This window comes from Microtus pennsylvanicus, chromosome 22 (assembly GCF_037038515.1).
Source record: "Microtus pennsylvanicus isolate mMicPen1 chromosome 22, mMicPen1.hap1, whole genome shotgun sequence".
NCBI classification, from domain to species: domain Eukaryota; kingdom Metazoa; phylum Chordata; class Mammalia; order Rodentia; family Cricetidae; genus Microtus; species Microtus pennsylvanicus.
Genome location: NC_134600.1, coordinates 2,682,152 through 2,696,015, shown reverse-complemented (window position 1 = coordinate 2,696,015; position 13,864 = coordinate 2,682,152). Strand labels below are relative to the sequence as shown.

The following is a 13,864-nucleotide window of genomic DNA, read 5'->3' as shown; positions in this document are numbered from 1 at the left end:
TTGAGGCTGACTTGGGCTACACAGGGAAACCCTGCCTCCAAAAGCCAACAAACAAACAAACAACAAGAAAGCAAAAACAAAAACCTATGAGTGTTTTCACTGTCAAAATGGCTCCATCTGCCAATACAATCAAGAAGAAAACCTAAAAATTTTTTTTTCTATTGTATAGAACTAAGATAGACCTTGAATAAAAGTCCATGCAAAGTGACTGGCTTCTGACATAATCTTTGGTGTTCTATTGGTTCAAAACAGAAATCTGGACCAGTTTATAGCAAAATAAGAAATGGGGGCTGATAGTGAGTTTTTCATGGGGATGGATTTCTACGGTTGGTGTGACATCTCATCTGACACTATTTCACGGTTACACTTAGTATTCCACAGTACTGAGCGTTATGAAACAACCCTGTGAATGACTAGGAGCTTCTCTGGAAGTATTTGAATCAATTTATTTTCTAAAATAAAGGGTTGGGAAACTATATAGGGCCCTCTTTAATTTGAAGAAATTAAAAGTCTCAAAGCCACCGCTCTATGTGACTCAGTATACTGGTCTAATTATCCGTGGGGAGGTTCCTTGGTGTTTGGATGAAGCCCTAGCCAGGAAAAGATCAGGACAAGGAGAAAGGAGATGTGCCTTGTGGCTCAGTCTCCCACAGTGAGTGGCTCTGCCATTTGCTCCTGCCCACAGCTCTGGGTTCACCGAGAACTTTGCAAGACACTGCCTCCATGAACCCACAAGTCACAGTGTGACTAACCAGAGAAACTGAAAAATCAAAGCCTGGGGGCTTTAGCTGAGATGTTGGTGTTTGATAAAATGTAGTTGGGTAGGCCCCTTCACTTGTGGCTGCTCCCCAGACATAGAAGGGTGGAGTAACAGGAAAGGAGACACCCTTCACCATCTCTTCTAGGACATCTGTGACATAAACTGTACCTCATCACCTCTCCTTCATTATCATCATCTGATGTGGGAGTCCCCTCTGTCTGCTGTGATTACCATTAATGAATAAAGAAACTGCTTTGGACTTATAGCAGGGCAGAACTTAGGTAGGCAGAGAAAGCTAGGCTGAATACTGGGAGGAGGAAGGCAGAGTTAGGAGATGCCATGGAGCCACTGCCAGAGTCAGACATGCCAAAACTCTGCTGGTAAGCCACTGCCACATGGTGATACACAGATTAATGGAGATGGGTTAAATTAATATGTAAGAGTTAGCCAATAAAAAGTTAGAGCTAATGGGCCAAGTAGTGATTTAAATAATAGTTTCTGTGTTAATATTTCAGGTCTAAGCTAGCTGGGTAGCTGGAAACCAACAAGCAGCTCTCTTTCTCCAATAATTGTCTGTTGTACTTTTCATACACCTGTGCACACTCATGTACACTCATGCACTCTGGCCTTAACCCTTTCTTGTCTGCATGAAAGCTAAGGCAGAGAGAGGGCTCGGGAGGTTTGCTTTGCAGACCACAGGGCCACAGGGCCAAACCAATTCATGTGCAAAACTCTACTGACACACTGGTTATAAGTTCCTGAAGGTCACTGGCTTTAGATCCAGAAGGAGACAGTAAACTCAGCTACTTCAGAAAGAAACATTTGTCTTGACCTGATTGAAAAACTAAGCCCCCTAAGCATGCTACTCAAACAAGGCAGACCTGTAGAAGGGGAGGGGGTCTTCAAATTCTGAGAATCTCTCATGATTTCTCTTAAGGCTTCAGTTGAAATTAAAGATAATTCTCAGGTCAAGAGGCTATTTCTTCAACTCATCAAATATGACCTGAAGAACTTTGGATCAAAATTTCCTTCAATTTTTCTTTAGAGCACAAATGGATGGGCCAGGGACTCAGAGGGTAAAGGCATTTGATGCCAAACCTAATGGCCCCAGTTGGATCCTCAGGACCCACATGGTGAAGGCAAGAACTGATTTTTGCAAGTTGTCCTTCAGTCTCCTCTGCACTGTCATGCGTGTGGACGTGCACACACACAAATAAACAAAAGTTAAAATGCCATGAAACACGGATGGAGACGGGATTTAACATCGAAGAGCTCCAGACTTACAACCTCAGAGATGCCAGGAGAGCCTCTGCTGTGGCATTGGCTTTCCTGGTCATTTTCTTCCGGGGTAAGCGCGTGCACAGTATCTGCTGTCAGGACAGGTCGCTCTGTCCTCAGGGACAGGGTACCAGTCCTCTGCTCATAGGAGGCAGTCTGCCCCCCTGACCCCGGGCAGCTGCAGCCAGCAGGAAGCTCCACTGGGGCTGGGAAGACACTGACCTGCACGGGCTCGGGCGGGAGCTGGACCACGTGCTGCATGCGTTCGCTGTGGTGATGTCGCGATTCCTCCTCGTAGATCACGTCCCTCTCATGCTGGGGAAGATTCAGGAAGCGGCGAATGGTGCAGAGATTCTCCCAGAGGGTGCGGTTTTCTGGGCTGGGGTTTTCCTTCCAGCGAAGCAGTTCACAGAGCCAGCCCTGGAGAGAAGGGGATACTGTGAGTTAGAGCTGCCGGTGCGGAGCGGCTGGGCCAGCCTAGACTTCAAGTTGACTGCCATTCCCCAAGCCACCATGTTTTTAGGTCAGAATTATTCCCACCGACTCTAGTAGTGCCTGAAACGGTCCAACTCTTATATCCGTCCAGTGACCACGCCAGTATTCGAAAGGCTTCACACTTCTTGTTTGATAAGTCCAGGCTAGCCTCTGTGTAGCCAAAAATGGCCTTCAATTCAAGCTTGTGCCACAATGGGCTACATCCCAGGCCCAAGAATCTATATTCAACATTTCTAACACCTTCCTAAAGGACATATTCTCAATGAGTTTCTATCTTTTTTTTTTTTTTTTTGTTCTTCAGATACAGGGTTTTTCTGCACAGCCCTGGTTGTCCTGAAACTTGCTAGGTAGAGCAGGCTGGCCTGTCCTGGAACTTGCTTGGTAGAACAGGCTGGCCTTGAGCTCTAGAGATTTTCCTGCCTTTGAGTCCCAAGTGCTGGGATTAAAGGCGTGTGCCATCACTGCCCAGCTCTCAATGAGTTTTTTCTTTTCTTTTTTTAATCATTATTTTTATTTTATGTACATTTGTATTTTGTCTGCATGTATGTCTGTGTGAAGGTGTTGGATCCACTGGAACTGGAGTTGCAGACAGTTGTGAGCTGCCATGTGCCATGTAGTTGCTGGGAATTGAACCTGGGTCCCCTCAAAGAGCAACCGATGCTCTTAACCACTGAGTCATCTCTCCAACCCCATAATGAGTTTCTTAATAAACACTACAACAGAATCTTCTAGAAGGACACATGGGATTACAGTTACCTACTTTCCTAAAGAGGTAATTTTAATTTTTCAGCCATAATTTTTTAGGAATTACCCAACTGGCTAGTGTTTTATTCTATTTTTTTTTTATTTTTTGGGGGGTTTTTCGAGACAGGGTTTCTCTGTGGTTTTGGAGCCTGTCCTGGAACTAGCTCTGTAGACCAGGCTGGTCTCGAACTCACAGAGATCCGCCTGCCTCTGCCTCCCGAGTGCTGGGATTAAAGGCCTGCGCCACCATCGCCCGGCTAGTGTTTTATTCTAAAGAGAGGAAAGACAAATACATGTCTATTATGAAATGGCAACAGAAATCGGGGAAATAATCTTGGTGTCAATAGCACCGAGTCCTCTGGGGAGGAACTATCCTTCCAATCGCTAGCTATCCTGCAGACAGAGACAACAGCTTTGGCCAGAATAAAAATCAAAGGTATGTCTGCTTCATCTCTGAGCGCTGCCCTGGGCTCACCGCCCCTGCACAGCCACACCTGCAGGAAGGTGTGCCGTGGATCAGGATGGCACCTGCAAGGGTCTCGCCCCATCCCTGCCATCCGGATGTTCTCTCTCTCTCTCGCCGCTGCACGAGAAAGAAAATGCGATGCAAATGATGGCTTATATGAAAATAATACAGAGGCTGTCAACATCGCTCGCTGACTCATGTCAAAATATTTTACCCGGTAGCTTTCTAACCCATCATCTCCAAGCTACATCGCTAATTTAAAAAAAAAAAAAAAACAAGAACTGTCCCGCATTACTTCTCTCGTGAAAGGGTAGGAATTTTGGATTTGTTTTTTTTTTTCTTTCCTTAAAAGGTGCATAAACAGAACTGACTTTGTGAGAAACAAACCCCAAACCCTCACCATATTCTCCGGCATCACTTGCAAGCCAGCGTGAGCTCCTGACACGCATCCTAAAAAGCCCATATAATATCATAAGCTGTTGTTTGTCTAACTCTCCGCTGTGTCTTCTGCCTTTCCCCGAAAAGAGGCGAGATTTGATTATCTCCGCTGCATCGGCCAAGACAGCAACACCAGCTGTTCTCTTTGTGCAGCCTCCTCCTCGCGGCCTCCATGTTAATAACCTGATCGTTCCATTTTCCCCTTCAACTCCCGGCTGCAGCACCGAGGAGAGACAAAAACCCGGCCCGCGTGCAGCAGCTGTAGGCGCTGAACTGTGAAGCCACCAGGGATTTATAAACTAATCTGTAACACAACACTGCCTTGTTTTTACAAGTGAGAGGCCACATTTGCACAGACCCGATCCTTTGCTTGTGATGAACTGGGAGCTGGGGAGAGTTAGAGGGTTAGGAAGAATGAAAAACCACGCATCTTATCCTTCACCTGGAAATGTTTTCCCAAGCGATTTTATGGTCCCTCCCCGTGACTCAAGAGACAGGTAATGGTTAATTTTCAGGTGCCATGCCCACGAAAAATGAAGATAAATTTTTATCGCTACTAGGAAATAAATTATATTTTAATAAAAATCTCCCAGTCCCAAAGTGTTTTCTCAGGGGTTTCTCTATACAAAGGAAAGAATCCTTGAGATGGAAAATAAACCATCTGTGGCAAAAATTAAGGTCCCATTTCTGTGTCTTTTCACAGATCTGAATAAGTACCTGGTGAACTCTTTCAAATGCCTCAAACAGGTATGTTTAACATCTCCCAGGGGAGGCGATCGCATGGAGACCAGCCACTGAATGGAAAATCAAAACAAAAACCTACATCTGTTCAAAGATGAAGTTCTGAGCTAGCCGGGCCTTAAGGAGGACAGCACCTGCCGCTCTGCGTGGGGGGTGAGCTGCATTGTGGGAAGCCGCAGCGTGGAGGGGGACAGGTGACATCTGAGTGGCATCCCCACGTATGACACTTGGAGTGTCCCGCCCGACATCCAGGGCCGCGTTTGATTTATAGGCGCTGTGATCATCAGCCCTCATTATGATCACTTAGAACCACACTGTAGGCTCGTTACGGCCCGCGTGCGGCCTGCCATCGGTCTTTCGGGAGTGCGGTGCTCAATTTGCCCACTGACACGCAAGGTCTTGACCTTGAAGCTATTAGGGAGTGGATTAGAGACAAATGTGACCACGTGGGCAGACAGAAGCAAACCAAATTAATTCCTGGCACCCGGAAGAAGCCAACAAGGCCCTGTTCTCAGCACGGCAGAGAACGTCCCCAGACCCCGGATGGGCTGAGCGGGTGGAATGTTGAAGGGAACCTGGTTTTGAAGATGAAGGCACACTCGTGGTGTTTAGAGGGTTATTAATCTGGTTTCCCCACAACGTGTTTGCTTGGCTGATCGGATTAAGGGATGGAGCCTTCAACGGCACACCCCCCACCGCAGCAGGCCCCAAGAAATCTGTGATACTTCACAGCCTTGGCCATATTGCACCGTGTGTGCCCAGCTGCTTCAATAATTAGCTTATGAATGTATCAGCTGGTTCTGTGATTTTTATAAATAATAACTAACCCATGGAGCAAAAAGCTTGTGGAGAGCCTCCTACCAGCCCAAGGTGGTGAGGTGCTTCCTAGCTCAGATCTGCTCTTACAAAACGATGGTATTCCCACTAGCAGGACTCCTGTGACGCCATTTATAAATATTTATTTCTTATCTGAAACAGCAATGCGTTTGGGGGGGCCAGTTCTCTTCTCGTGGGCCGTGATTTGCAAGCTCGTCCCTTTGGCTCACTGGTTGGCTGGCCCTCTGCATGCCCCCCTCCTCACGGCCACCCCGCTCATCATGGCCATGGCCATGCCATCCCTCCACCAGGCCATTTGGACACGGATCTCTGTCTTCTCAGTAGGGCCTCAGAGTTGCTTGCCTGGTGGCTAATGATTGCACACAGAAGTGTCTGGCCAGTGCAGGAACACATACCTGTGTGACTGTGAGTGGACCCATCCCAGGAGAAATAAATGGTCCCTATGTAAGGATTTTTTTTTTCATTTATATAATTTTTGCATACCATCCAAGAAAGTTTTGCAGTATCGGGCAAAAAAAAAAGTGTAAATGTCAAATAAAACAGTGACAGATGACTGTATTCTCTATTGAATAGCACTGTTTCTGCCGTGCATGTTCAATGGGAACTCATGAATTATTAATAAACAAATCTCCTTTTTCTGTTAAAAATCTCAAGTAGGTTTTTTGTGTTGCTCGCTATCTGTTCAGGGGAGCATTCCTGAAGTAGTTTCATTTTGGAAGCACTAACTGTGAGCCATGTGATCTCCAGCCCCAGCGGCTCCTGCCTAGGTCCCTCTCCGTGGCTTCCCACTTGGTCTGATGGGAAGTTCTGACTGGGGATGGGCTGACTGGCCATGCAGTCCGGTTAGCTTTCCGAGTCGAATAAGCAGGGATTCTGTGGGCTTCAGGGTCTGGGCACAGCTCAGAATGGCCAACAGCATCCACATTTATAGCCCCAAGACCTGAGGACTAGGTCCTTGCCCTGTCATGAAGTAACTGTCATGAAGTGACCTCTGAGGACGCAGCTGCTCTGTCGGAGCTTCTGGGTATTCAAGGGGAACCTTACAAAAATGATGGGGTCCCCTGGTTCTGCTCTCCATGATCTGTTACCTGATCCTGTCATGAGTGGAAAGTAATTCGTTGTTGGTGTTTTGAAATACAAGGGAGAAATGACCTTGGCCAATTGACTAATCATTGTGGGAGGTCAGGGTCAGCTTTACTAGTGAAGCGTGCTGACACCACAAACACTGTTTTATGCTGTACCACAAAGGGAAGACTGTCTTGCCCCCAACGTCATAATCTCAGCTCAATCAGGAAAAAGCAGCCACAAATCCAGACCCAGAGAAGCTTGAGGCAATGACCCATCGGCAGCCTTCGGAGATGGCAGAGGAAGGAGCTAGGAGGAGTCGAGGCTAATCAACACCATCTATTAGCTCTGGGCATTCAAGAGGAAGGCACTGGCAGAAGAACTAAGGCCACAGAAGCACGTTTTTGATACAGAAATGGTGGATTTCCTGGCTTTGCCAGCTGCACTATTTTCAACAATTTCCCTGCAGTGATGTACAGTGTCAACATTGAGGGAGACAAATTGGGACAGGGGTGATATGCAACACAATATGGTTAGTTCTATGCTTTTTTAGAAAAAAAAATTTGCTATATCTAAAATGAGTTCAAAAGGAGAAGTTTAAAAATTGGAGAGACCATTAGAACTTACAGTGAAACTATACATGGAGTCTATGTATGTGACTCCAGAGAATCCATTACAGTTGGAACCCAGCGAAGGGGCGTCCAATCAAAGACTGCTTCCTTTCAGCCACTGGCTGAAAGTTCTGGAACTCTCAGAGCCTAAGCAAATAGTACTTATTAACATTATGTCCCTGCCATCTCTTCAGGTTTCCTCTGTAGAGAAACCAAGCTTGACCACCTTCCCTAACTCCACAGGTGAGGCGAAGCTCGCACCCATCAAAGTATCATCTGCTTACAATCCACGGGTCCCTGAGAGCTGCCTGCCCATCTAAATTCGCAACGCCAATCCCGACCGCACTGTAAATGATATGGTAGGATTCTGTCCTACTTGAAGAGATGGCCCTCAGGGTACTTTTGGAAGATGGAATTTGGAAAACAGAGTTGTATTGATGAGGTGCATGAAGGAAACGGCCAGCGGCTCACAGTTCGAGATGATAAGAACCCAGAATGGCTCCTGTTTGCTCAGTCTCTCAACAGGTCTCCTGGTGACCTAACTCTCTGGGCACAATGAATTGTTCAGTCCCCCGAGACATGTGTTATATTCGAATTCCCACCTCCGTGCTTTGCCATGCTCCCTCTTTGCTGTAAGGCCTCCCGTCCAGATCTCTGATCCCTGGAGAAACTGTTCTTCAAGGCACTCAAGACAAGGCTTCACCTAATCTCCTGTGAGGACATTTTGTTCACTCCTACCCAAGCCCCAAGTGCTCTGCAGACTCATTCACTATGTGATTAAGGGTGGGCGTGTCTGGGGTACCTTCATCGGAATGGTTGACCCCTTCCTGACAAAGAACAAGGCCAGCCATCTTGATCTCGTCTCTTCGGAGCAGAATACTCTTCCTTGCACATGGTAAATGTTGCGCAGGTACTAACTAGATGAAATGGCACTACTGGGCTATACAGAAATTAGCACACGGGGACTATTTCACCACCTCAAAGTCCGTTCTCGTTGAAGGGTACCAGTTTCAAACACTGACCCTGACAAGGGCAGTTTGCAGAACTCTATATGAAAACATCCCATCTGGATTCCATAGGCTCTGGGAGCTACTGAAGGCATTTTAATGGATAAGTCAGGAAATCCTCTCTTCTTTGTTTTCCTGTCACTTTTTTTTCTTTCTATTTAGCAAAGGGTCCTTTGGGGGCATGACAAAGGCAAGAACACCACTTAGCCTAGACACCATATTTATTGACATTGGGACCATGTTGGTGGGTCCTAAACCGAACACACATGGCCTGGCAGTGAAGCCCAGCCTGCAGCACTGGGGAGTTCTCACTCTGAAAAGGACAGCACCCGGCACGAACACCAAACCAACCATTTAACCAGCTGCTCTCATAATTCTGAGTGCTTTCTCGGTATGTGGGCACCTGTACGGACTTGCTATTAATGCCCATGTGAAAAATGGCAACGCCTATTCCTGTTTTTAGTCACCACAAGCTGAGAATTCTTTAGGGACCACAGAGGTCACTCATAGAACATTAATAAGGCCTAGCTTGAGTTGTGGCTCATCAGACAAGAATTGAAATGGAATCTCTAAACCTTGGGTCGAAGGGATATGGGAAATGGCGGGGAACCCAGCGGATTAGAAGCCGTGTGTCCTGTCCATGGTCCTGAAATGCCTGTGTCCTGCAGGAAGCAGCAAAGTTTCCCTACAAGATACCAGGTCAGGACTCCCACGTCTACCATTCCTTACATCTTCTTTGCAACAGTAGCAACAGTACCCCAGCACTGGGGATGCAGAGGGAGATGCATAGAAGGCTTAGGCCGGCCTGGAATTTTGCTTCAATATATATAAACACGTGTGTGTCTATATATTCTGGTCTTATGACAGATTTCCCAGGTATTTTTTTATTAATTACTTTTTAGTGTGTGTGTGAGTGTGTGTGTGTGAGGTGTGTGTGTGTGTGAGTGTGTGTGTGTGAGTGTGTGTGTGTGAGGGGTGTGTGTGTGTGTGAGGTGTGTGTGTGTGTGAGGTGTGTGTGTGTGTGTGTGAGGTGTGTGTGAGGTGTGTGTGTGTGTGTGTGAGGTGTGTGTGTGTGTGAGTGTGTGTGTGAGGTGTGTGTGTGAGTGTGTGAGGTGTGTGTGTGAGGTGTGTGTGTGTGAGGTGTGTGTGTGAGGTATGTGTGTGTGTGAGTGTGTGTGTGTGTGTGAGGTGTGTGTGTGTGTGAGGTGTGTGAGGGGTGTGTGTGTGTGTGTGAGGTGTGTGTGTGTGAGGTGTGTGTGTGTGAGGTGTGTGTGTGTGTGTGTGTGAAGGTCAGAGATTGGTAAATCACGGGACTTGATTTTCTCCCTCTACTATGTGGGTCCTGGGGTTCTCGGTGCCCCTACCCCCTGAGCCACATCAACAGCTCCAACTTTTCTGTTTCTACATTATCTCCGAATAAATACAAACTGGTACTAAACACAAGCTTCTGGCTTGCTCTGGTCTCCCACAAAACCAATGCTGCCCCCAGTGAGGGAGGCTGGGTGATCCCAGAAGGCAGGGCCTCATCCTGGTGACTACCTTTCTTTCCAATGTGTCTGCAGGGGACTGGCAAGCGAACCCCAGCCTCTATACAGGAAGTCCCACCCTTCCGCCCCTCTAGGAACTCTAATGAATGGGAGAATGAGCAAATGAACAGTTCCTGGGAATGACTCAAGCTTCTTGCTGCAGGAACGCAACAGGCCATTCCCTCACCCACATCTCCAATACAGAAAATGTCAGCATATGTAACCGAGAGGAAATGTTTTCTGAGTGTCTTCGGAGGAGATTCATATTATTAACCACAGACAGTTCGCTTTCTAAGGGAAGCACAGACAGTCCCCAAACAAACTTTTGTCACTGGGAGAGGGTTTCTCTTCAGCTGGGTGAGACTCTTCTGAAGTGTGAAATGAGCCAGGCAATATTCTGCTCTTGTTTCCTCATCGCTGAATTCTCTTTTCATGAATCCAATAAGTGTCGATTAAAACAAATAACCCCCCTAATGATTCAAGATAACCTAATCAGGAAAGCCGAAATAGATAAGGGGCTAGATAACGGGCGGGGGGGGGGGGGAAGACCTGTCAAGGGCCTCAGTGAATCTCTGATGAGGAAGTCATCTGAACCCGAAAACAAGAAATGTACTGAGCATTTCGTTACAGTTCAAGGTTAATTGTGTTTTACCTTCGGTCAGGTAAGTGCAAGCGATCTATCCGCTGCTTTTCCTGGTTTCCAAAATTGTATACTAAGTCCTATCCTGAATTTTCCCGGGGACCAATTTTCAGCTTTCTCTGGGCTGCCTAAAGCAGCTCTCTCGCCTTGCTGCGGATGTGTTTACAAAGATTGAGTCTGTAATTGAGAGTAATGAAAATTTTGTTTCAGAACAATTCTTTCACCTCCGCTGTGCAGGGCTCAAATCAAGAGGGGATTACATAAGAATGTGTTGCCTTTATTGCCACAAATATGCGGGAATATGCTCAATTACACAAGTCTGTGGAGAGTCACTTTGCTGGTTTGTGTAAATGTGCACACACACACACACGCATATATGGATACACACAGCTGAAAAGGTCATTCATTCATATATGTGCAGAAGAATAAATGTGAAATCTTGTAGTCCCCATTCGTACTAGAAATCTATTAACAGCAAAGTATGCATACTACAATATCAAACAGAAAACAGCCATGAGACTTCCGGTCCCTTACTAACAAAAGGTGCACGGTTTGGATGGAGTACATGACCGCCAGGGGATACTATCTCACAGGGTGCATCATAGGTCCTTAGCTTGCTTCCTCCTTTGCCCTGACCCTATGAGAACAACACAACAAAACAGTTCCCACAGCAACACGGCTGGAAACACTCCTAGGCACCCACGTTCTTCTCTGGAAGAATCCTGGCATATCTCATGTCTTTCCCCACTGGGCCGGTGAGGTTTCAGAGAAGGGCCTGTAAACAGGAAGCCGAGTTTGCTTCAGTCACCCAAGTCTCCTAAAGAGCCATGCCATCAACAGGCAAGACATGGCGGCTCACAGTACAGAAAAGAGGGGGCTCAATGCCAGCACGGACTTTAAAGATGCTCCGATTTTAGGAAATGTATGAGTACCGTGATCGATTTTCATCAGCCTTTAGTTAACAACTCCAGTAAACAATGACAACAAATTAAAAAAAAAAAAGGATCAGTTTTATGCCATAAAACAGAGAGAAAAGAAGAAGACAATTCTTCATCATGAGGCTGCTATCAAAACAAACCCTCTGGGAAGGTTACTCCCAAACAGGTTCATAATCCTCCAGGTTATGCCAAGAGAAGGGAGAGCGGCAACTGGAGGGCCACCTTGATGAGCAAGCCATTGAGCGCTCACTTCTCATCGACTGGGGCTTCTCCAGGGACCATGGTATACCACAGGCATAACGGTGAGCGGGGATTTCACACACATCACCCCTGCAGTCTTCAATGCTGACTTGAGCACCTAAGTGGTGTGGAGCCGCTCTGGGATGGGCCGTCTCAAAGGCCCTAGGATACTGGCAAATTTACCCTCACCATTTTAACCTGCCCCTGCTGAGTGTAAGCAGACAGACAGAACCAGGAGCCCCGAGACAGATGAGCCAACTTATCACAGGTGTAGCACCTTCTGGCCTGTGTTTCCTGGCTATCCCCATAAAGGTACCATAAAATAATATCAAATCATTGCTTGTGACTGGATACAAGATGGCAACAGTTTGATCACATGCAACATAAGCAATAAAGGCTAAGAAACTACACCAATGAAACAAAAGGAAACATCTTATATTTTATAAATTTACTTTCTCACCTGAAAGTGTTCCCTTTGTTAGATGAATTATAACATAGTTTCTAAATGTCTGCACTACTCAAAGCAATGAATACATCCCATCAGATAAATTCCATCAATAAATACGATCCCTATCAAAAACCAGTGGCTGATGCTATGTGGCTCAGTGGCAGAGCACCCTTTTGGCATGCATGAGAACCCGATACAGTCTCTGGCACCAGGAAACAAACAAACAAACAAACAAACATCAATTACATCCTTTACAGAAATAGAGAAACGGGTTCTAAAATTCATAAGGAACTACAAAAGTCCCCAAAGAGCCAAGGGTCAGAGGCATCATACTTTCTGAATTAAGCTAAGCTATATCTCGGTGATGAAGGGTTTGCCTGTCACACACAGGGTCCTGGGGTTGACCTCCAGCACCTCCAATCAGTGAATAAACCCTTGTTACAGACCATAGTCGTCAAAGCTGCAGAGTGTTGGTGTGCACACAAACACACGGGCGGGGGAACAGAATAGAGGGCTGGGAAATGATCCAAACATACACAACTGATCTTTAACTAGGAGAGCGAAAGACACAAATGAGGCTATGCCTGCTGGGAGCTTAGTGCGAGGAGGACCGAGAGTTCAAGACCAGGTCTGTTCTGAGACCCTCTTAATCAACCAACCCATCAACCATTAGAAAACAGTCTGAGAAAACTAGATTTCCATATCTAAAAGAAAGAAATTGGACTATCACGCCATATGGAAAAATAAGCTCACATTGGTGGTGGTGTGGGAACAAGAAATGGGAAAACCAAACTACAGTTTGTTGAGTTGTTAGTTGAAAACTCAGAACATGCATTGCTAATGGAAATGTAGTAATAAGGCATAGAGGTCTATATAGAGAATCTATTTGATTCTAGTGCATATGAAGCATGAACACACTATAACCTGCTCACATGCAGCATGAACACACTGCAACCTGCTCACATGCAGCACGAACACGCTGCAACCTGCTCATATGCATCATGAACACACCATAACCTGCTCACATGCAGCACGAACACGCTGCAACCAGCTCACATGCAGCACGAACACGCTGCAACCAGCTCACATGCAGCACGAACACACTGCAACCCGCTCACATGCAACACAAACACACTATAACCTGCTCACATGCAGCACGAACATACAGGAACCTGCTCACATGCAGCACGAACACACGGGAACCTGCTCACATGCAGCATGAACATGCTGCAACCCGCTCATATGCAGCATGAACACACTGCAACCTGCTCACATACAGCACGAACACGCTGCAACCTGCTCACATGCAGCATGAACACACTGCAACCTGCTCACATGCAGCACGAACACGCTGCAACCAGCTCACATGCAGCACGAACACGCTGCAACCTGCTCACATGCAGCACGAACACATTATAACCTGCTCACATGCAGCACGAACACACGGGAACCTGCTCACATGCAGCATGAACATGCTGCAACCCGCTCATATGCAGCATGAACACACTGCAACCCACTCACATGCAGCACGAACACGCTGCAACCTGCTCACATGCAGCATGAACACACTGCAACCTGCTCACATGCAGCATGAACACACTGCAACCCACTCACATGCAGCACGAACACA

At 46.6% G+C, this 13,864-nt stretch overlaps 1 protein-coding gene across 8 annotated transcripts in view; it reads right to left on the bottom strand.

Annotated features, from left to right (window-relative positions):
- The window catches only part of Satb2 (SATB homeobox 2), a 176,212-nt gene that overhangs the window by 34,951 nt on the left and 127,397 nt on the right, over positions 1 to 13,864 (bottom strand). For all 8 annotated transcript variants that reach the window (XR_012908804.1, XM_075955937.1, XM_075955934.1 and 5 more), the window contains one exon: positions 2,261 to 2,458. Coding sequence is in view for 7 of the 8 variants with exons in the window: in XM_075955937.1 (XP_075812052.1) it covers positions 2,261 to 2,458 (198 nt within the window). In the remaining variant the exon portion in view is untranslated. The remainder of the gene's footprint in view (positions 1 to 2,260; positions 2,459 to 13,864) is intronic.